Here is a 25,696-nt window from a genome sequence, read left to right on the forward strand (position 1 = left end):
TGAGATGGAAAGGTTCAACCACCGACCCCCCCCCCCCCCCCCCCCCCCCCCCCCCCCCCCCCCCAATGACAAAATTGGAATATCTCGATGCATCGATCGTGTGATGCAACAAGATGAGGCGGTGACTCCACTGTATTCCTACCGTACAGTATATCTGATTCTACGGAATATTGCAACAGCACGATACCATACTGAAAGTCGACGTCCGTATGCCGGAGATTTACTAAAATAAACTAAAAATCAATAGGAAAGCGTTCATCTAATTTCCCTCGACTATTCGGTCACTTTTTATAGGGATAACTGCTGCCAGTAACTCTTGATCCTATTTTCACTATTTTTGTTCGAGAAAACTGGTACATTATATTCCTCTTCCTAATAAAACCAGCAGCAGGACTTCTCGACAACGCAATGCCATAAAGCGATGAATCGAAACACGTGTGACCAATATGTAAACAATTCGCATGGACTTAAGTGAATGTCTGGCTTGTTAAAATCCATCAAGCAGACTCCCTACATAAACTATTGTAATTCACCGTAAATCTTGAACTTAACTGTTTGTCGTTTCCAAAATTTCCTACATATGTACATATCAAGAGACCTAGCTGCAATAATTGTAGGCTTGTTTGTTGGTGGGTATTGGGCTTCTGTCGTGCGGCTCGCGCCCTGGTTGGGGCAAGGCGCGAGCCGCACGACAGAAGCCCAATACCCACAACAACCAAGGCTACAATTATTGCAGCTACAAGAGACCGAACTGTTCTATACGGTAATAAATCATGTTGTGTAAATTTTGTTAAATTCAAGGATAGATTGGTCCATAGGTAATTTTAATTATAAATCGCACAACCTCACATTGCATCACCTTGCATCACATCATATTGTATCATATCATATCATATCATATGATATCATATCATATCATATCATATCATATCATATCATATCATATCATATCATATCATATCATATCATATCATTTCATATCATATCATATCACATCACATCACATCATGTCATATATCATATCATATCATATCATATCACATCACATCACATCATGTCATATATCATATCATATCATATCATATCACATCACATTATGTCATATATCATATCATATCATTTCACATCATATCATATCATATCATATAACATCATATCATATCATATCATATCATATCACATTACATCACATCATATTGCATCGTTTCACATCACATCGCATCACATCGCATAGTACTGCATCGTATCACATCACATCACATATCACATAACATCACATCACACTACATCGCATCCTATCCTATCGATCGTATCACATTTTATCACATCACATTTTATCACATCATATCATATCATATCATATCATATCATATCACATCACATCACATCGTATCGTATCATATCATATCATATCATATCATATCATATCATATCATATCATATCATATCACATCACATCACATCGTATCGTATCATATCATATCATATCGTATCATATCATATCATATCATATCATATCATATCATATCATATCATATCATATCATATCATATCATATCATATCATATCGTATCGTATCACATCACATCACATCACATCATATCATATCATATCATATCATATCATATCATATCATATTACATCATATCATATCATATCATATCATATCATGTCATGTCAAGTCACATCATATCATACTCATAGGCGTTCTATGAAATTGTGTTATCAAGCAATATGACACCATATGTGTGACGTATGACAAAGCAGCATTTGTCCATGATTAGCTGTTTTTGCAACGGCGCCATTTTCTCTCATTAATCCCATATCAAACTCAGTTGATTACCACCCTATAAATTATCAATAGAAGCCATCGGAATTACTTCTGTTTGGTCACGGACTTCTGTGGCCACATCTCCAAGGTTCGTTTGAGATAGATGTAAATTTCAGTATAATAGCTTGATAAAGTCATGTCCTACAGTGACTAAAGGCCTCGTATATTATAACAAACTGTTCATTATCATTAATGAGTTCGATGGATGAAAGAAATAGCAATTCAAATAGAGTTGATCATTAATAGAGTCGTTTTGATGAATTCTAGCCTGTCATTACCTGCGATTGTCAACAGCAATTTCATCCCACACAATTGTCATCTTACTGATTGGGAGATACTTTCTGTGTCTCAAAGACAAATTAATACAATTTGTAATCAGCCTATTTTCAGTATCGGCCTTGAAAATTTTATCTGTGGTCACGTCCTGTTCCACTAGGTTTTTTCGACTGGAACGCCGATCGACTGCCATGCCGGGTAGAACAATTTGCTACTGGCTTCTCAAAGGTCAGCAGTTGGATAGAGGTACAGTGTCTTAAAAGGCGAATTGCCCTGGTTGCGACTTACATTAACCCGTTCAACATTGGCCCAAAACCCACTGTTATCAATGTTGTTTGTGGACCTATTGGGAGGTAATAGGGTGAATAGTCTAAAGAGACGTGTACCTGGTCGCATAGGGCTATACACCCTTGAGCGATTGGACTCAATTATGCTGTTCATGTTGGGTTTCTCTGTCCAGCAAAATATTGGCATATCATTCAGAACACTCAACGGGTGATTATGAACACGATTAGAGCTGTTTTGGATATAATTGCATGGTGGTGAAAGGCCAAACAAATCTATATGTTTACTTTTCCCTGCTTTTAATGATATCATGTTTTCTTCGCTCGGATGACAATGGTAACTCCATGTCAATCATAACCATTTCAGAGCCGCAAATAGTGCACAGTAAATATACTAAATTTTCAGCATCGACTCGTCTCGATGAAATTCCCGATATCTGTGACTTTTTCATTGTATTTTCATGGTTTTTATTTCGAAGCTAATGTTGTTCTACTTATTAAAAAAAATGTGTGGTTGGTAATACACGTGTGAAAGTGATTCAGGCTAAAATTGAATGCACGAATTATATCTAGCTACGGTCACAGAGATTCATCCAAAAAGCCGCCATTTTTATCATTGATGCGGCGGGCAAGTGTCTTAGAAACTCGTCAACGATTTTGCAATTTCTTTTTTGCAATAAAAGGTGTAGACGGTGAGGCTGAACATGGAGGAAAAAAGAGATGGGTTGAACCGCGATCCCAAGACATTAGACCCTCTCTCACGTTTCACATCATGTTATAGTTCTCATGTTACACGATTGTGCAATAGGCCTATACTGAAAACGTTAAACTCCCTAACCGAAACTAGCGTATAAAGTGAACATCGTGAGAGTAGGAATGAACCGCTTGATATTAGAAGAGGGGTGGGGAGGAAAAAAGTGGGTTGAAAATAAACTTCTTGGGATACCTTTCAAGGTGGAAGTGCTTTATGTACAGAAAAGAGTTGACAAATACCCAGTGCTTTATACCATAAAAGGATTTACTTGTACTTTAGTACGCGGAGCACGGAACCTTGTCGTGACTGTCCATATCCTTAAATTCAATCGGACAATATACAACATGTATGCATGATTGAGGCATTCACTAACACTCAGGTTTGCAGTGATATTAGTCTTACAGAAAGGGAAAAAGTTCAACACATCCAAGAAAATTATAATTCTCATACTCAGGTCAACTTAATAGTATTAATTTTGTTGACGAAAAGCTTGACATATACATACCTTGAGAGATGGAAATTACGATCACGTGCAGGTTCTGGCCGTAAAAACATTGAAGTCTATTTTACTGAGTGTCCTCTTCGGAGAGGAATCAGTAACAAAGCTGGATAACGAAGGAATTCAATTGTCTGCACATGCAGCCGTTGGTGGCAGTTCGAAAGATCAATAACGCACCATTAACGTTGGTGGCGCTGGCTGCTATGCATGGCCCGAGACAATAAAAGCATAGACCCCGACCCTTCAGGGTCTATGGTATTAAAATGTATCCATTCAGCAAGTTTTGAGAAAAGTTGACCAGATTAATTTTTGTAGAATAAACTATTTTGAACAGAATTAAAAATTTGGAAGTTACAAATAGTAACTGCTCATTTCTACATTCCCTGGATACATGGATGGTGAACAGTGCATTCACGACATCTTCATATTCAAATATGCAAACAAGATTGTAGGTAAAAGCATATAAAATTAGTCACAATCTCACACAAACATCTCAATTTCATGGGGGAAAAACCGCAGCAAACTATATGACTATTAAAATAATATTAGTTTTATTTCCAAGAATCAATCAAGCATTCTCAATTGAAAACATTCAAAAATAGAGCATCTCTGGTCACTCATAATCACTACCTTTGCTTTTTTTTATGAATAACCTTGAAATGCACTGGTAGAATGTCAAACTATAAATCCATAAGAATGAACTTATCCTTGTTTAAATGAGACAATCTGTTTCATGCTTCATGATGAAATCATCCTCTTATTCAAATGTTTTGAAATGTTTACAGAGAAGCAATCAAGGATATGTGTTTTCTTTTGTACAAAAAAGAACAGTGTATTGTATAGTTTGATATTTTTATAACACTGTAAATATTAGTATTGCTATGAATTGCAAACATGATCAATTTATATGCATGTACATATCCATCTCTGTATATTTGGTATATATATGGGTCTGTATGTGTGTGTATCTGCAGGTATGCAAGTATTTGGGTGTGTACATATACAAGCATACATTATACTGTACATTATATATATATAATATATATATATATATATATATATATATATATATATATATATTATTGCCTAAATACATGAGTTTATGTGTCCGAGAGCTGGTGACAATTTGCCCGACACCAGGAGGGCAAATTGTCTCCTGCTGCAATGGGACATAAACCCATGTATTTAGGCAATAATTTTTATAACATGCCTCTTCACAGTCAATGCTGTATGCCATTTAGTTACATGCAGGGCATTTTCAAGCAATTTTACGATTATCACCTAGCATCAAACAGATTTAACGACAATCCAAATAGAAGTTCATGCATGGATATTTACATCTAGCGTTAAGCGTCTATTTTGATGTCGAAACGTCAAAGGGCTTCACTAGACCAGGTAACCATGGAAACCAGTCAGTACATCGTTCACCGGCCCGCTAACTCCCCGGATGTTCCTATCCAAATCAATGCACTGATTTGCACTCACATCGAGGCATGTAATAAATAAATGTATATCACAGAGATATATTTTGTTTGTACATATTATGAACATACATACCCATGGTTATATTACATTTTTATAATATATATATATATATATATATATATATATATATATATATATATATATATATATATATATATATATATGTATGTGTGTGTGTGTGTGCAGAGAAGGGATATTATATTAAGAGAAAAGAAATTGTCCATGTGATATTTTGATTACAAGCAAAAAATCTCCGCTACTAATGTACAACTGAAAGTTAAAAGCTCGAAATATTAGAGAGTAAGTCCTGAAGAAACTCACATTTTCTAGAAAACGATCACCACTGACATATAAGAATATGTAAGATGTTTTTTATTTTGGGAAGCAAGGCTTGCGTATTTGAGTAAAAAGTCTATGGTTCAATCAGATAACTGCCTGCTTTAAGGTCTTCGTTTTAATGGAAGGAATGGCTAAAATTCAGAATTGCCTTTGTATCCAGTACACATGGCTGAGGTACCCCCGCCCCTTTTATCAAAATTTCTCTTTTGAATATCAAGTTCAGTTAAACTAGTGGACAGTATAACATTTAACATGTGACAAAGGTTTCAAAATAATCAAGTATTTACCGATGTATCCAATCTTCGTGAAACAACAATGACCAGAAGTCACATCGACATGTATACTCTCTATTTTTATCAAGTCTGTGAAAAATATGTCAGTTTCTGGGAAATACAAAATATTGAATTGGTCAATACTAGGTGATTAGTATCAACAAATGCATTGTTAAATGGTACACAGTCATATTCATTGTCACTGTGGATTTATGGTGTGGAATAAATTACAGACCTTGGACTTGAATCAAGGGAGATAGAGATGCATTTATGCCAAAATTCAAAGACATTTGTCTCAAACAGGACATTAATTGTGAAGGTGAAAATATGAGAACTATCCAAATCTTATCCTCTCTAAAGTAACCCTTCTAATGGTTTCTCTGTACACGGACCAAACAAATGCCCTTGAAGGTGTACAGACACTTCTAATATTAACTGATGCATTGATAGTTCAAGGTCATCTCTTTGATGCAAGAAAATTTCACACAGTTACATGTACAGGCATAAGATACAGCTAATAGAAAGTTTCCAAAATTTGTGTATGTCAGCGACCACTACAAAAAAGCTAATTTGTTTTAAAATAGAATATGTCAATCACACAACAGAATGATTCTATAAATAAGCAAATAGATCAGACTCCTTTAACTTGACAAGCCGTACACATTGCACTACAGTCTGACATACAATAAACAGAGAGGCTGATTCTAAGATAGACTGAAAGACCTGTGGTGTAGGGCGCTCTCTAAATGGGGGGGGGGGGGGGGGGGGGGCGTGCACAGAGAGTGCCCTCTAGTGATGGATCTTTCAGTCTAATTCTAAGATGGAGCAACAAAATAAATAACGTTGAAACAAAATATTCATAACAGACTATCTAATGTGTTAAAAAACCTAACAAAGTGAAGTTTGAAAATTCTGTTTAACAGAGAAAACTAGTGGAGAAACGGTAACAAAATTTACAGATCAGAAAATGAAAAAAGCTGCCTTGGGAAGCCAATATCCTATTCTTGCATCAAAAGCAGACAAACTTTGACAGCACAAACTTTGACGAAAACTTACCAAATGTTTTTTCAGGATCAAATGACATGGCATCAAAGGTAACACAAAGGAGGTAATACTGTATGTCATAACCCTGTTTAGTCATTTCCACAAGTTACTGTACAATGAAAAACTAGAGTAAGTGCATTCAGTCGGTATCAAACTTGTCTCTTTATTTTCCCTAAAAATAAGAATATTTCGTTAATTTCTGTGTAAAAACTATCGTCTTGCACTATGAACCTTAATGAAAGAAAATAAAGAACTACTATATACACTATATATATCTTTGTTCATATCTAAATACAGTCTGTAACCACTGTGAGAATGAGTGCCATGCTACTCCCACAAAACCATTTTCAAAATGACTTTGACTTCTTTTTCCAATTTTATGATCCGTTCCCTGAAAAAGTCGAGTTTTTCAAACTAGAGATTTCATATTGATGTCCTTTCCCCCCTATTTGAATAGCAAGTTTAAGAAATGCTAAATTTATCATTGACATTGCTACACAGAAGACTGTATATCTGCATGTATCTACGGTGCACTGTACATAATGGTAAGTTTTTCCATCGCTCATTTACTCATAATGTCCTGATATAAATTTCACCAGCCTATTCACGGAGACTGCTGGCCAGTTGCCAAAATATGGACGCCTACAAAACGACTTCAAATGAAGAAAAGAACTAAAATAAGTATTTGCATAATCCATAGACTACAGATTAAGTGCCTATGACACTCATATAAAACACTACAGTGGATTAGCATAGACTACCGCATTGAGATTCGGTGACAGTTGAAGGGTGACAGTGAACCATACCACTCTATTTCCCTGTAAAAAGGTCCAACTGTGCCATTGGAAACAATAGGACTGGGCCAAACCATGGCGGTGACTGGGTTGATTTAACAAACGAGGGACAAGGCACTGTTAACAATTTACATATGTTACTCTATGGGGTATGCATATTACTTGTGAGTGAGAGACAACCGACGGTATTAGGTATGTGTACATCACTCCTGCAAACTCTTTACTTGGAACACTGTGCCGCAGACAGATATTCAAACACTTAACTTGTTACCACCCCTTTCTGTTATTTGCTGCTGGTGTACATTCTTTCATAAGTTTGTGGAGTAAATTCACTAAGTTGTTTTTATCAAAATTGAAAATTTAACGTATTCCACTAGAGTTAACACAAGAATGAAGCCGGTTTACTGGATTTTACGTAAATCGCCCTAGCTAACACTAAACCTTGTCCCCAAGTTACAATATCACGGACTGTCATACACACAGACACAAGAAGTGTTCTTATCTGTGTAGAGTCAAATCCTCAATCAGGACTGGACATTCAACACTCTGAGTGTTTGATGGCGATGCAAGTGCATCTGGCCAAAATGTATGAGGAATGGCGCCCTCTCCAGTCAAAAAATGTTACAAGTTAACTATGTGAAACCTGTATCATTTACCTCATTCTAAATGTTGTCAAAAGTATAAGTAGCAGCAGTAATTCTAATTTCAACAAAGCACTCAGCTTTTGTACACAGCCAAGTGCCCCTTACAAGACTCCTGAAATTCTCTAAATTAACAAAACTGCTGCTTGAAGACTTTTATCATTACTTTCAGGGACATGTTGGAGTTTATCATCAAGTTTTATTAAACCAAATGATACACTGACGTCATGTCACAGCATTACAACAGGTCATCCAGTTGGTAGCTTTGTAACATGCCAGTTTCTACAACATGTACATCCAGACAACTTCATCATCTGAAGGTACATCTAACACTACACATTGTCCCCCATGGAGGGACTTGTACACTACGTTTGAAACAAATTTCACACATCAAATTTGTTATCTTTCTTCACAGGGTACACTTCTTAGTCCCTTTTATGATCAAATTTTGGAACTGCCCTATGGTTCTCATTGTGTGAGTTACACCCACACAGAGAGAAATAGGAGTGGATGCTGACTATCTAACACTTGCTTGCAGCAAACTTTGCAAAGAAAAAGAAACTGCATCAAATTTTTAAACTCAAAGTTTTCACCTGTTCACTACAAGGAGCCCATACTTATTACGGATAACAATGCTGATAGGTTTGGATGAAAGCAGGGTGGTGGAAGGGTTATTGCTATCGCTGTCATGGTTTGGTATATCCCCATTGTTTTCAATTGGATGGGTGAACCTAAGTGCAAGGTACAGGGGTGCCAGGGTTCAGAATTACTGAAGTCAACCAAGGATTTAGATTAGACAGCTTTCACTGCACAGAAAAAACATATAAATGAAATAAAATTTGAGAAAACACCCACCATTGCATCTTTTAAAAATACAGAAAAACAGGCGCCCCCAAAAAAGCACACATACAATAGCACAAGATACATTACTATTTAAATTACACTTAAAAAAATCTTTATGCAGAAACATCTAGAATGAACCACAAAAAACATTACAGAAATAATAATCAAAGAAAATAATTTCTGCTAAGATCTCAGCATCAGAAATGCTGGTCATAAATACAAGCACTATGCTTGTGACCTTTGACCCTACCTGATGAAGGCCTCTCAGTATGTTGAATGTGAAACAACGTGAAAGAAAATACTTGTACACAGTGGTGTAAGTTCTTCCTTCCTGCCCAACATTTCCCATTAAAAATGCCTAACATTACATGCAATAATGCATTTCCATAATAAATTGTTATGTGGCACTGGCTGGATTCAGGGATATTTTTTGACTGAGCTTCATTCGTTTATGTTTCGTGTCATAAATCATCAGCTATTGTCAAAACTATATTGCCCTCCCGACCAATATAGCACACTACACATAAAAAAAAAAAGGTTTAAAATAACTCTATATAAAAAACTCAAGAAGTAGCTGATGAAAACAAAATGTGATACTCTTCCAATATTTGTGATAAATATACCAGGTAACAAAGTCAGGCAATACAAAGTCAGCACATATAAACTGTTGCCGAGCACAACGTCAATATGGTACTTCAGAAGATAACCGTTATGTTCCAGCCCTGTTATTGAAATGCGTTAAACAGGGGTGGTTGGTTTGGTCATTGTATGTTTTAAAATATTTCAAAAATTTGTACTTTATTCATTGGTTTCCTTCAACTAGTTCCATGCCCTGTCTTGTCTCTTCTTGGGCGTTCTTGGTTTCAACTATTTTTTTTTTAGATTTTTATATGTGAGTTTTTTCATAACCACAGCAAGTCATCAACTTAAATAAAGACTAACAATCATAATTATGATAAACCGATAATAGTATATTCGGCAATATTCTTGTAGTGAAAACAAAGAATACAAGCAATCACACCAACATTTGAACACCAAAACAATATTTTGCATACTATTTTTACAGCAGGTGACACAGACAGTCCATACAACAAACTTATGGTATATACGTACTGTATTTCATAGTATTGGGTACAGCACTTTTGCATGCACTTTTTTTGGTTTGTTTATTTTTCTTTAATTTTTGTTTGAGTTTGTTTTTATTTTTGTGTTTTTTTTGTTCCTTTGTTGTTTTTAATCCTCCATATAACACACTGTCATATCATGGGCGGAAGAGTTTGTGTGATGTATTATTGTAAACCACGCACCCCTTTATGGAAACAGCTTGGTGCTACCAATTAAAAGGCTGTGGTTGATTTTGCAGAGATTCATGGATCTAACGCTGATTTCCGGCGCTGGCTGAACAGAGCCTATCAGAAAGTAGGTCTCATAAAACTACAAGTCATCGTTGATGACACAGTCCCCACTTGTTAATGGGTACTTTGATTACAGGTCCTCAGAGAGGATAGAGTCCTCTTCATTAAATCTGTGATAAAAATACTTTTGAAAAAATTCGCTGGATACATGTCTGAGTTATCGTTCAGGACATAAAAAAATCGTAATAAAATGGCCACACGGCGACCATATTGGATTGTATCACAAAACAAATTAACGTGCATATGTATGACATTAATCAATCTCCTAGCTTGTACCAACTTTTAATAAATTTGCTTGATACATGTCTGAGTTATGGTTCCAGACATGAAAAAAACGTAACAAAATGGCCACACTGCAGCCATATGGATCGTATCACAAAACAAATCAATGTGCATGTGTATGACCAAGGTCAAAGTCCTTGTACCAACTTTGAATAAAGTCGGTTGAGATATGCCAGAGTTATGGCCCTGTACATGAAAAAATCATGACAAAATGGACGCACGGCGACCATATTGGATCGTATCATAAAACAAATTGATGTGCATAGCTATGATATTGGTCAATGTCCTTGTACCAAATTTGAATAAAATCGGTTGAAACATGCCTGAGTAATGGCTCTGTGTACATGAAAAAATCGTAATGAAATAGCCGCTTGGCGGCCATATTGGATCATATCACAAAACAAATTAGTGTGCATATGTATGACATTGGTCAATCTCCTTTACCAACTTTGAATAAAATCGGTTGAGATATGCCTGAGTTATGGCTCTGTACATGAAAAAAATCGTAACAAAATGGCCGCACGGCGGCTATATTGGATTGTATCACAAAACAAATTGACGTGCATATCAATGACATTGGTCAATGTCCTTGTACCAACTTTGAATAAAATCGGTTGAAACATGCCTGAGTAATGGCTCTGTACATGAAAAAAATCGTAATAAATGGCTGCCTGGCGGCCATATTGGATCATATCACAAAACAAATTGACGTGCATATGTATGACATAGGTCAATGTCCTTGTACCAAGTTTGAATAAAATCAGTTGAGATATGCCTGAGTTATGGCTCTGTACATGAAAAAAATTGTAACAAAATGGCCTCACGGCAGCCATATTGGATCGTATCACAAACAAATTGACGTGCATATCTATGACATGGGTCAATGTCCTTGTACCAACTTGAATAAAATCAGTTGAAACATGCCTGAGTTATGGCTCTGTACATGAAAAAATCATAATAAAATGGCCGCCTGGCAGCCATATTGGATCGTATCACAAAACAAATCGACGTGCATCTGTATGACATATGAAGTAATCCTTGTACCAAGTTTGAATGAAATCGCTCCAGGCATCTCTGAGATATCTGCGTGAACGGACGGACGCACGCACGCACGGACGCACGCACGGACGCACACACGGACGCACGGACACACGCACGGACATGACCAAACCTATAAGTCCCCCGGACGGTGTCCGTGGGGACTAATAAATTATGATAATTAGCAATACACAATGTGGCCGATCTTGGGGTTCACACTGACTGTTGATGAAGAATGTTTTTTTGACTCAAATCTCTCCATCCACGCCAAATAGACATCATGATTCAACATTTTAATTAGTACTGCCACAAACTTTCATTGAATTTAACCTTATCCCGCCAGGCCAATTACTTTCCCATCTACTGAGCCAGTAAAGAAATAGTATGGAGACAACAGCTGTACATATTTTCACCTACAGCAGGTTAAGTCAGCTAAAATCCTTCTAAAAGTATCCATGATATATTCAAGGACATTTAAATAATAAAGTCTTGATTATAATGCAACATGGTGGACATTTTATGCCTCAATGGCTTTAGCCAACTTGACCTGGTGGTGACATGTGAACTTGGGAGGATTACGATTCAGAGTGTTGTTTCTACCACTTAGGCTTGGCTTTGTTCTTCTTTAAGGGCTTTGGCAAGATGGGGGCTGACCTTTTCAAGACACGAACAAATTTACCAAATGCAGAGTTGTCTTTCATGATCAGTATATCGATCAGCTTCCTCCTCTTGTCAAAGTCGCTGTGGATTTCTTTCTTAATTCTGCTTCATCTTCTCTGGTGAACACCTGTCGATTTAACAACAATTTGTAGTCTGATAAAATTTTGGCGGAATTTGAATGACTGGAAAAGTAACGCAGAAAATATAGAGGAACATTTGGAAACAATCGGAGGATTGGTTTAGGTGGCATCAACATGTGTAAGGGTCAATATGAGCCAAATATCAATTGAGTTCAAAAGTCAATATGAGCAAAATGTCAATTTAGTTCAGAAGTTAATATGAGCAAAATGTCAATTGAGTTCAAAGGTCAAAATGGCCCATATTATAATTGAGTTCAGAGGTCAATATGGGCCAAATAATAATTGAGTTCAGAGGTCAGTATGGGCCAATATGGGTCAAATGTCAATTGAGTTCAGAGGTTAGTACCAGGCAAAGGACAACACAGGACAATAATGGACAAAATCAAACCAGAAGAGCCATGACAAGCAGTAGGGTCTATCATTCAGAAAATTATGACAAGTTTTGTTTGAATTCAGCCTTTCATGTGAAAATCAATGTTTCTACATTCATCAATAAGTACATACTGTAGACATTCTATCCAAGACTTGCTGATATGGCATATCTTCCGCTAATTTGGGTTTCAGCTCTCGTAGTTTGGATTCATTCTCCTCACTCATACAGCGGGGGCCAGCGGCATCTGGCAAATAATTCACATTGAAGATAAGTCAGTATGTTCGGACTGAAAATTCTCATTAGATTATCATCAACTCTCAAAGATTTGTATTAGATTATCGCCACTCTCAAAAGCTTGTATTAGACTATCGTCAACTCTCAAAGACTTGTATAAGATTATCATCAACTCTCAAAGACTTAAAGGATTATCTCAGAGAATTTCCAGCAGATCCTACGAGTGTTTTACGAAAAAATGATACTGGTATCGTTGATTGTAATCTAACAATGCTCCTACTGAGTTAAAAATCTTGACAGGATAATATCCTTTCCGAGCTAAAGCTTAATTGGACAATCTGAATTTACAGTGATTGCCAAAGGAACTGGTGAGCAAATTTGTGAGCGAGACTTTACCTCCTCTGTCTGATTTGCGCTTGTGTTGTGGGGCTCTGCTTTGAGTTGAAATCACTCTTACTTCACCATTGCAATGACCTGCGCCAAAAACAAATCACTAATTATCATAATTCTTGTTGTTGTTGTCATTCCTGTTGTTGTTATTTACTAACATACTGTATTTTGCTTCACTTAGAAAGGGTAGTACCAATGACGACAAAGAAAACTGTACTTATAACTGAGCCATCTGTAAGGTTTCTCAGGTATACAGAAAAATGTTTGGTACAGTTATGGAACTCTGAAATAGCTGAAACAACTGAACAAATACAAGTATGAACAGAAAATTAATATACTATGTAATCTACATACCATTTGCACGGGATGGAATATCTCCATTTCTTGCTTTCATCTCATGGCCTTCCTCTTCATTCTGTGATTGGCTAAGTGGTGTAATTGTACTTATTGGATTTGGCACCATGCGCTCACGATCCCCACATCTCGTAGCACTAACTCCAAACGCGATGCTTTCTGTATGAAAGAACACATAACATTTACTTATAGATTACATTGTTTCATTTGACAGAGGGTCATATAGTTTATGACAAAGAAATTGTACTGTAAAAGTTAAATAGAACAGTATTCTGTCAGCTATCAAGGGTACAATCACTGTGCAAAATGTTTGATTCATGGAAAAACATATTACTATTAGGCCAAAAAAAAAAATATGTGCTGTTCCGATTACATGGTTTTCAAAAATAGGGTAGGTAGGTAGGGAAATTTTTTTTTTTTTCATTTTTTTTATTTCTCAATGTGCATTTTGTACGCGTTCAAACAAACTACCAGTGAACAATTTCCTCATGAAACGCACTCAAATTGAATACCAATATATTAAAATAAAATATTCATCAGTAGAATTGAAGTGTGTGGTTTATTAGACTGCCACAGAAATTGATATGGCTGAATAACAATTCTTTGACAGGAAAGTGAACTGTTTATCCAAAGGTAAATCCTCAGCTTTTTGCAGTCACTCGCAAGAAAAACGCACATACTTTACGTTGAAGTTGTTTGTAGCCTTGCCAACCTGTCTGCTGTACTTCCAACCATGGCCCCACAGCATCACTGGCACATTCAACTCGAATAGAGTACATTTTACACTCAGAAAAACCTGGATGGTGTTCCTCCAAAATTTCTTCAACTGTTCGGTTCTGTTTAACAGAAGACAAAATCGACCTTTCTTCGCCATGATCGCATTTGCGAAACAAAATTGAGTACACGTTATGTCCATCGCGAGTCACCATTTTGTTTGAGACGAGGCCTGCTGTAAGTAGGGATACCAGGCCCTTTTTGTTCTTGGTTAAACTTACTTGAATTGTATGTTTTCTTGAAGATCTTGTCTCAGGATTCAAAAAACTGTTTGAATGATGGTTCTATCTTGTCTACTTCCAGGGTTATGATTTTTTTAGAATTAAAATATGCTCGATTTTTTTTGACAAATGGTCAAAAAATTTCAACATATGGCTAAGAGTCATTTTGTGGGTATCCCTATGAAAAAATATAGTTGTATAATAACATTAATTCTCTAACTAATCTGCTTTAAAATACTTTTTGTGCAATATATTGTAAGAGTACGGTATAAGGAGCTTTTGTTTTCTTTACACAGAGACTTGAAAATGCCAAAAATTTTGTGAGACAGAGTTGAAAATTGGACGGCACCGTGTATACTACCAGTCAAAAGGCTATTTTTCGCCATTTTCAAACTACTGTAACTTTCAGAGTTTTTAAGCTAGCTCTGTCAAATTTTGAACACTTTAATATTGAGAGATAATGCAAAAGAATACATGCATTTTAGGTTTGTAAAATTACTTAAAGTTTGTATTTGAGATACACTGACAATCAAGGAGAGCCAAAAAATGTTGGATGGAATGTCAGTAAAAATAGACATTTTTCCCCATTTTCAAACAGCGGTAACTCTCAGAGTTTTTACGCTAGCTGTACCAAATTTTGGACAGTTAAACTTGAGTAATAACAACAAAGAATAAATATATTTTAGATCTGTAAAATTTTTAAATGTTACATTTGAGAAATTCTGATATTCAAAAAACCAAAAATCATAGGAATATGAATAAAATAAGTCATTGTTCAACTGATCAACTCACAGTACAGAATAATCCCCCTGGAGCTGTCCTTTTTTTACACAAGAATATTACTCCCTAAAAAGCTGTCATCTTGTTGTACTCAATTTTCCTTTAGCATTGAAATCTAGAGTCAGGGTTATTATTTTTCCTTTCCTTTCCTTAGATTTTCATTCTCTCTTCATTTGCCCGTCTTTCAACTTGTCTTGTTTATCAATTCCCGATTCCTGCACTACCACTACCCCTGTCTGTCATTTTCCCCAGTTTACGTTATTGCTGTTTAAAAATAAAGGTTGTTTACATACATTTATTATAATAATAACTATGGCATGCTGACATTATTCCCATACATCATTGAAAGAGTATTCATTTCTGTTGTCAAACAACATTTTGTAAATTTTGTGAAACATCAACAGATGAAAAATGAACACAGTTTAATGTTCGCAAAACTACCAGGGTTCACGTTTGAAAACAGCTGATTGTAGCGTTGGCAGTTAGGGGCTGTTCAATGAAGTACGTACGTGCGGCAAAATTCACGGTAAATTCCAAACGCACAGATTTTGAAACTACTCAGAACTGACCTTAATACACAGTTTTTGGTGTACGGGTTTGTATTTTAATGATAGAATGACTATAAAAAGTAAAATTGACCAAAATTTTGCTCGATTCACTATCACAAAACACTTCGGGGTTTTCACTTGGCCTGCATAATAATGGCCGCGCTGTGCATGGCGCGGTTCGGAAATGACAACAAGAATGTAAATGAAAGATTACATCAGAAAACGGCCATGAAAATGCTTCAAACTTTCCACAAATTTAATATAACAGTTCCTGTTTCGTATACTAACTCCGATCACTGAATATTGTCCCTGCATTTTAGCGAAAACCTACCTACAAAACGCCGTTTAGGCACTGAACAACATACTGTAACGAGCCATTCCATTCTAACATAGGAAGTATATAGTGGCCTGAGAAATGTGCGTGCCGTAGTACGGCACACTGTATGGCGAAAAATAATGCTTGATTTTGAGCGCTAAAATGACACGATTTTTTTTCTTTATTTTCAAAAAAAATCTCATGGTAGAACGAGCAGTTGAATTGGAATTTTTTTTATCGAAAATTTTATTGAATTAGACCTAATACTTTTTGAGATACAGCAGTTTGAAAACCGGAAAACCGTTCAGAGTGCAACAACTGTCAGTGTCATGTCGCAAGTTTTCATCGAGCGTTTGACATCCTTCTATACAATGACGTGTTAGTTCTCGCGTGATTCGCGCGATTTGTCATAGTTCTCGCGTGATTTCATGCGTTTCACGTTTTTTCATATCGTTATTTTTACTTCCGGGTTTACGAGGCTCTAAAAGTGTAGGGTCGGGGGGTTAAAATTGGGGTAGGTCGGGTAATCGGAACAGCACATATTTTTTTTTTTGGCCTTATCATAATTCTCTTTGTTGTTGTCATTCCTGTTGTTGTTATATACTATCATACTGCGTTCCGCTACACTTAGAAAGAGTAATACCAATGACGACAAAGAAACTGTACTTTATAACTGAGCCGTCTGTAAGGTTTCACAGGTACACAGAAAAATGTTTGGTACAGTTATGGAACTCTGAAATAGCTTAAACAACTGAACAAATACAAGTATGAACAGAAAATTAATATACTATGTAATCTACATACCGTTTGCACGGGATGGAATATCTCCATTTCTTGCTTTCATCTCATGGCCTTCCTCTTCATTCTGTGATTGGGTAAGTAGTGTAACTGTATTGGTCGGATTTGGCACCATGGGGTCATGTTCCCCACGTCCTGTAGCACTAACTCCAAACGCGATGCTTTCTGTTTGAAAGAACACATAATATTTACTTATACATGTAGATTACATGTTTCATTTGACAGAGGGTCATATAGTTTATGACAAAGAAATTGTTAAAACAGAGCTGTACTCTGTCATCACAGTGCAAAATGTTTGATACATGGAATGAAAAAAATACCTGAAATTATTTAAAAATACTTAGCACAGAGTGAAAAAATACTAAAAATCCATACAATACACTCTTCATACCATTGGGGTGGGATGAAATATCTCCATTTCCTGCACTAATCTGATGGCCTCCATTCTGACTCTGTATTTGGCTGGTGAGTTCCATTGTACTGCTTGAGTTGGGCATCATGGGATCTGTTTCTGTGTGACCTGGTCTACGTGTATCACTCCTATCCACTCACAGTGCTCACTGTATGAAAGTAAACACAAAAAAATACCGTATGTTTGCTGTTGATGTAACATCTCAATACATTGCTTTACCTTAAAGGTATACAGTCACATGTAATCTAAATATGCCCGTATAGGGTCAAAGGGGCGTTCCTTGGTATTCAAAATGCCCATGTGAGGGCGCTGTTTTAAAAAGCGGCCATCCGCTTAAAACTTGTGATTGGTTAGATTTTATCTTTCCATGGTAACTGTGGCAAATTTGAAACAGGTGACAGTATACCTTTAAGTATATAAAGAGCAGACACAAATAACTTGGAAACCAACAGTTTATTTTGATATGATATTTCTTGCATCACGCAACTGCTTTCAAGCTCCATCACTTGTCCAGACATTAAAGAAGCTAATTACCTAGCAAGTTCATAGGCAATGTTTTGACTTTGAATGTTAATTACCATGGCACATGGTTAGTCCAGTCAACGTGACACCAGAGTGCAGATAGGGTTGCATTTACTTAAAGTAGCAAGGAGTACGCGGAGAGGATAATTATCATGATGGCACAAAACTATTTTGTTACAGGTGTTGATGCACCACATGACATTAGGGAATAAAACCAATATTTTACAAAATAACTTGTACTCAGAAGAAAATATAGTATGTGAAGTGTGATTTGCATCGTCTATTTCATATAAGTAAAACAGACATAAATTCTGCTGTTCAGACAGGCCAATTTGCATCGGTGTAGCACCAGTGCTTGGCCTGGGATGACATAAAATTTCCAATGTGGACACGCTTTGTCGGCCTCAGACCGACATAGTTTGGTCGTGGTAAAAAGTGGGGTTCAGGGCTGACACAAAATTTGGGCCGACGCAAATTTGCGTGTGTGTGGACATGTCACATTGGCCCTGGTCCCAGTTGATGCCCTCGGTAAGTTTACACTTACCAGAATTTTCAACCAGTCTTTATCATCCCATGTATGCAGAACTATATCTTCCCACCAACTTTTGCTCTACATGCGAGACCATGTCATTCAATCACACAGTGCACGTAAGAGACACATTGGTTAACAAAGATGTCAAAAATGCTGCGCACTGGTTAATTCTCCACTGCCGTAGTAAATATATCCTACGCTCATCCAATAAATAGTGAAGATCTGTCCGATGATTAAAATGGTGAGTGGTGGTCATATTTGCCCTTCTTTGTCCTGCACTCTTCTAGCCACCCATTAAGCAAATGCAACCCGATCTGCATTTTGGTTTCATGTTGAATATACCAAGTGCATTGGTAATTAAAGCCCCTTTAGCTGTATATCTTGAAATTTGTTGACCTAAAACAGGCTTCCTATTTTCTCTGGTTTTCTTTAAATTCTACCCATTTACACGATATAGTCTTTTACTGCTTTACAAAACCACTCTTTAATGAAAAATTGGACAAGTAAATTCACATTTTAACCGTTATTTTGATTTCCTGCCATTTTTAAAAACTGGTAATATTAAAAAGAAAACAAAGCACATGATGTTCCAGAGGAAAACATTCAGCACTATGCATTATATTGGACTACTCTGTGTTTCTGTGAAGATTGCATATATGCACTGCATACTATGTTTTTTAATACTTTATTTGCATGAGGGCGCCATTTTGTTTGGACAAACATTTATTATTTATCTTGCTCAAAACTGTACATGCAGTCCCAGTGGGCAGTAATATACTTGTACATACAAACCCCTCAATGAGTATATTCCCTTGAACTTGTTTTAGTTTTGAAGTAAAATCACAAAAAGAATGCTAAAAGATACAGCTACAATGTATAGGGGCTTTAACCCTTTTCCTGCCAAGTCGGTGAAAATCCGCTTGAAATTCGGTGCAGCCAGAATCTAAGCACTGGTGACCGTTATTCTCCCAACTCGGTGGAAATCGGGCCCTTTTTGGGTACCCCCTTTCCTGCCAAGTCGACGGCACTACGTTTTGCTATCCCCTGTGCGTTTAGGGGTCATCCGAGGACAGGTTTTCTGACAAGGAACGCCTTTTCCCCTCGAAATGGGTTCGCAGGGAGTCGATAGACAGGGAAAGGTGCAGAAACCTGTCTGCCAGTCCCCCACACCCGAGGGGGGCTGGTTTTTTTTTACCGCTTTTTAGCGGACTTGGCAGGATAGCATGGTGACGTTTTCTGGCGGAGTTGGACGTACTTGGCTGCCTGGCACTATAGAGATTGCTGCTGAACTTGACCAACTCGGCAATGCTAATCTAGAAGGCTACCTCTTGCAAACGACTTGGCAGATGGTGCCGATGGTGCGAGACGAAAGTCACTTATTCAGTTGTGCGTGACTGAAAATGAGAACGTATTTTTGACGGGACGGCTCGACTTGTTCCTCCGATGGAACGGATATGAACGACTCGGAAATACCATTACAAACTGGTGCAAGTTCAAGCCAGGCAACGTCCTTCACCGCCTTGGCTGTGCCATTCAATGGACGTAGCTTTGGATTTTTTATTTATTCCATCGTCCGAAGTATTGGCTCTGGTTTGCAGGCAAACGTATCCTCTTGCCGACGCATTGGTAACTACGTACGCTGTTTGCGTACAGAGAATTCAAAAGGGGACATAAGGTCAATGCTACGGGGATACCGCCTGCACTTAGCAGGGACTGCTTTTGTTATGCAAACCAGCTAGCAGTACAATATGGCTGCCAGGCATGTGGACACGTCGATGGCTAGAACAATGGAAGCATATTGCGTTGCACCCGTGCATCGCAAAAGTGAACTGAAGACTTGGGTGTAGTGACTGGTTATAACTAGTTAGCTGCAGCCCAAGCCATGTCGGTACAAACCCGTACCTGACTGAGGACCACTCGATTAAGTCAGTAATGAACGGTAACACTCGTAAACCAACTCCCAACTGAGCTGGCTAAACTACGTGGAGCTGTGCTTCAATGGCTCAGCCATGTCGTTAATACAACGGCAAAAACGTAGTTTTTGTGCTACACTGCCAAGTCGTTGAAGGTACGTATTCAATTGACCCTACCCTGGGGAAACAGGACAGGTTTGCCGGTGCTGCTGCACCCCTGATACGACCCTCAGGGTCTCTGACTAACAGACAAGTGAGGTGATGTTTGTGCCTAGCGGACGTGCGTAATACTGAAGGAGTTTATTTCCGAAAAAATAAACATGAAACGGCAATAAAATGACGCACTCCTAGGGGCAAACAAAGCCGGTGACCTCAATTTTTTTCTGCAGCAACCCTTGAGCTCCTTCCCCTGTCTACGGGCATGTAGAAATTATCGAAGTCTAACACGTATAAGTACGGCTAAAACTACCCTGAAAATGGGCGATTTCTGCCAAAATGCCTGGCAGGATAGCGTGCAGGAGAGCCAATCTTTTGCAGGCACATATTAGGGGGCGGTTTTCTACTGACTTGGCAGGATAACGGAAAAGGACGCTCGGCAGGAAAAGGGTTAACAATTAAAATCAAAACATCCTCAGCAAACTTGCTAGGTAATTGCTTGTTTACTGTACAGATAAGATATATTTTCTCTGTAAATGAGACTTATGCTGTGCAGTTTATTCATCAATTTTTGCCACGTCCATAGTGTACGGTTTCTGGACCTACTTATAAAATTAACAGGAAATGCCAAATTTTTCAATGTGTGAAAACAGCCATGTGTAAGCACTGTTGTCCATTGTTACTGTTGGCATAGTTTTAATTGTTAGAAATTCTGAGGAATATCAAATTTAATGAACCCAGTACTTAAGCAATTGAAATATTGCAGAACACACAAATCTTCAGGTAAGCAAGTATTTTAGTCTCTGAGCTCCCATCAGACATCCTATTCCTAAGCACTCATAAACATTTATTTCTCATGATTTCATGGTAAATTTGTGAACACTGCATTTATAGTGTTGATTTTATCATAATTTAGAGGCTGTTGTAATGAACCATGGAGGCAAATATACAGAAATTGAAAAAACTATGTGTATATGTACATGTGTGTGTGTTTGTATGTACATGTATGTAGGTATGGGGGTATGTATGTATGTACCAGGGTATGTATGTATGGATAGATGGATGGATGGATGGATGGATGTGTGTATGTATGTATGTATGCATGTATGTACGTATGGATGTATGTACCGTATGTATGTATGTATGTATGTATGTATATATGTATGTATGTACATTGTACGTACGTACGTACGTACGTATGTATGTATGTATGTATGTATGTATGTATATATGTATGTATGTACATTGTACGTACGTACGTACGTATGCACGCACGCACACATGCATGCATGTATGTATGTATGTATGTATGGATGTATGTATGGATGCATTTATGTAAATCGATGGTTAATTGTTTGGTACCCTTGAGTGCATACAAAGGAGCTAACACCATTTGAAAAAATAATATTTTGTTGTTGACCCTGGATCATTCCTTTCCAATCAAGGTCTTATTGCTTTTACTTTTGTTTTTTAGAGTGTTAAACAGCAATAAAATCTCCTTTAAACTTTGAGAAAGTGATAAAATTGCATTTTTCCAACTGTGTCCGGCAGATATTTCTTGAATCTAATTTCAAATTTGGAAATGGTGGCATTAAAGCCTCGTAAACAAAATTTTGGATTTTGTAAACATGTATATGATGCATGCAAATCACTATTGAGGCAACTCGATGACTGCTGAGGAAGCTGTATCTGCAGCTCAAATTTTTAATCTTTGGTTCAAACTGGTTTGACCTGCCATAGACCTAATTGATGAAAGAACTGGTACTATAACATACATTGCAAGAAGAGTTTGTGTTTGTGTTTTGTCAAACATTATATTTTACCTCTTGGTCTCTGATTTTCTCGTTGCTTTAAACACAACGTCTCCTTGTTGCGACAGTACCAGAGTGCACAAGCAGCAGTTCCAACAAGAACAAGCGATATCATGACACAGACGACACCCAACAAAATGTACATGATTTGGTTGTCATTTTCTGCAGAGGATATCTTGCCGCCTGTTGGTGGTGGTGGTTGTGATGGAGAGGATGTTTTCAGAAGTGTGCTCCTTGGAGACGAAGGATGAGTGACGGTTGTTGTGACATCTGTGATGACACTGGGAGACGGTAATCTCACTGACGGAGAGAAAGATACATTACTGAACAAGTGTTTCTTTCCATGATGAAATAAAACTCTATAATTTACATATCAAAATGTCACCAAGTGCAATAATAATACTCGTAGACCTGTGCAGAGGGCGCTTTGAAGAATGTATCAGTTTGCTTGTAGGGAAAAAGTAGCATGTAATTTGCAGCCAGGGGGGTAGAATAGAAATAGGGGTGGGGAATGAAAACCGCTTTGTGGACCAAAAAACCTGCCGTGAATGGGAAAAATCCCGTAGTTAACAAATGGATTCCCACCATGTACACTGTGAAAACCAGAGTTGACCACTAAAATAGTGTCAAGCAGCCACACGAGGATGTTTTTTAAAGATGGCAACACCAGCTTTCTACACAAATTTTACATGAAAAACAGCACTAAATTGGAATTCTATCCCTCAAATACACCCAATCGAATGTGAAAATCACTTGAGAATATCTATGTCAAGTGTTTTTTAAAAATTCTGGTTTGCTGTGAAGAAAATCAGATTCTTGTGAAAGATTTTGATTTTCTTCAGAGCAAAGCCTCTCAACCAACTCGTGCTGTGCCAATTTCTTATCCACATACAAACATCCCAAGAGGGTACCAGATTTCTGGAAATTAACTTCAGTTGGTCAAAATCATGACTACATGTTCAATAGATATGCAAAAACACTACCTGTTTGTTTTCACATGTTCTTGCAAGTTGTAGTCTTTGAAATTTGAATACAGTAACTTGAAAGCACCAACAACATAAGAATTTAACCAAATCTGACACATCTTAGCAGTATAGATTGAATAAAATACATGCACATTAACAGTGTCACAAAGTGTGATCTACTTTTAAGTATTTACTTTGTGGAGACTGAACTATCGCTGTATTTAATCAAAGGTTTTGATCATCCAATAAATTATTCACTTCAAAGTGTCAGAAATCAAGGCCTAGACTAAGGTGGTGTGGGTCACGCGCAAAGCACCATGGGAGTTCAAACATGAGTAACCGTTCATTTGACTTCCGGCTAGCCTTGAGTAGACACAACCTTGCCTAGACTAATGATATAGTGTCGTGCCATAGATACAAGTTGGCAAATGGACATTGGATGACTTTAAACAGACAGGGAGGCGTTTTTAAGAAAAAAATGGACCATGCTAAGAGCAGCAACAGGTCATAATCTGCAGGGTCAATGTTGTCAGAGGTTATTACCTGGCAGGGCCAATTGTGCCAAAACCTACTGTCTACGTTTTCAACACCTTGGCATGTTATATTATAGCAGACTGCATATTCTATTTGCAGAATCTATCTTTTCAGAGCCTACAAATGTACAAGTCTCTTTTGAAATGCAAGGTATGGGGCATGTTGTGGTTCTATGCGTTTAACTACCGATAGTAACTTTACCCATGAACTTGGCATGACGAGGGTTATAATGCCTCAGCTGAGTCATTCTGTTCATACTGATTCACTGTTCTGACAGTTAAAGGGGCAGTCCTTAATCCCTGGTTCTCACATAAGTGGTTGTTGACATTGACTGTTTTTGTGATTTTAGTCTGCATTCTCCCTTGTACACAGTTACTCAATTTGCCTACAGAGAAAGCCGATAAAAACCTGCCCCTTTAATTGAGACCATAACACTACGAAAATGCTATCGATAGTTGTGTGTTTGATGATGTGCTGATAAGTGAGGACTCACCCGGTGGATCAGCTTTTCGGCATCTTTCTCCAGATCCACTGTACTCATATCCATTCTCACAGGCACATGTTCTATCACTGGTACCATTCTTGTTGGGCTCCTCTACCACACGCTCATGACGTTTGTCGCATAGTTTGACCTTGACACAGTCAGTTTGGGAATTCAAATCATCCTGGTAGTAACCACTTTCACAGGGCTGGCATGAACCATCACTAGGCTGTGACCGGCAGTGACTTTTACTCTGCTGCCTGTGTAAAGCAAAGCAATGAACTTATATTGAACATTTGTAAAATAAAAGTCAGGGCTTGTGATTTGAAAATGGCTGCCGAGCTGAAAATGCTCTCCTGAAATAAGCTGTGTGAGTGATAGGAGAGTTAGGCCAAAAAAAAATACCGCAATTATACGGTGTGTCGTTAAAATTTGATCAGAATTGGTATATACTAGTATGGGTTACCAATGATCAACAATAAATGCTGTTTCTATCTGTTCAGTGGAGGAAAATTCTACGTTGATGTTATGACAATGATTTCTGCCACAGTACAACAAGAAAAACAACATGAAATATTTAAACCAGAAAAACAAGAATGACAAAAGTAATTAAGGTCGAACTTTAGGTACTGGAGGTCAACTTTAGCAACATGCATAGCAGAAATAAGCCCCTCTTAGTTTAGTATAAACGGTCTTCCCCCATCTACTGTCTATGGTTGCAGCTGGTCTGTTAATATGTAACAGTTCATAAACAATGACAGGAAAGAGTCAAGATCAGTGAAGTTTGCCCGTTTCTCACTGGCATGCCTCCTGCACATTTGCAGGATTTCACTTTTTCTTACCTCATTTGCACATTTTTGACACTGATGTGTTCTTTGAACAAATTCACATCTCAACCCCTGCATCTACCTGTACACCAAATACTGAGATGGTAGCTTTGGCGGTATGGGAGCCTTTGGTGTGACGGACATACATCCACACATAC

At 37.5% G+C, this 25,696-nt stretch overlaps 1 protein-coding gene across 1 annotated transcript; it reads right to left on the reverse strand.

The window, feature by feature from the left end:
- Positions 1 to 6,559: 6,559 nt before the first annotated feature.
- Positions 6,560 to 24,954, reverse strand: LOC139137183 (uncharacterized). Its single transcript, XM_070705160.1, has 8 exons — positions 24,724 to 24,954; positions 22,744 to 23,031; positions 17,777 to 17,945; positions 17,392 to 17,550; positions 13,949 to 14,107; positions 13,601 to 13,678; positions 13,102 to 13,214; positions 6,560 to 12,584 (listed from the first exon to the last, which is right to left on the reverse strand). Exons 3-8 carry the CDS (start codon positions 17,883 to 17,885, stop codon positions 12,513 to 12,515), a joined length of 690 nt encoding a protein of 229 aa, XP_070561261.1. The 5' UTR covers positions 17,886 to 17,945; positions 22,744 to 23,031; positions 24,724 to 24,954; the 3' UTR covers positions 6,560 to 12,512.
- Positions 24,955 to 25,696: the final 742 nt, after the last annotated feature.

This window comes from Ptychodera flava, chromosome 7, assembly GCF_041260155.1.
Source record: "Ptychodera flava strain L36383 chromosome 7, AS_Pfla_20210202, whole genome shotgun sequence".
Classification (NCBI taxonomy): domain Eukaryota; kingdom Metazoa; phylum Hemichordata; class Enteropneusta; family Ptychoderidae; genus Ptychodera; species Ptychodera flava.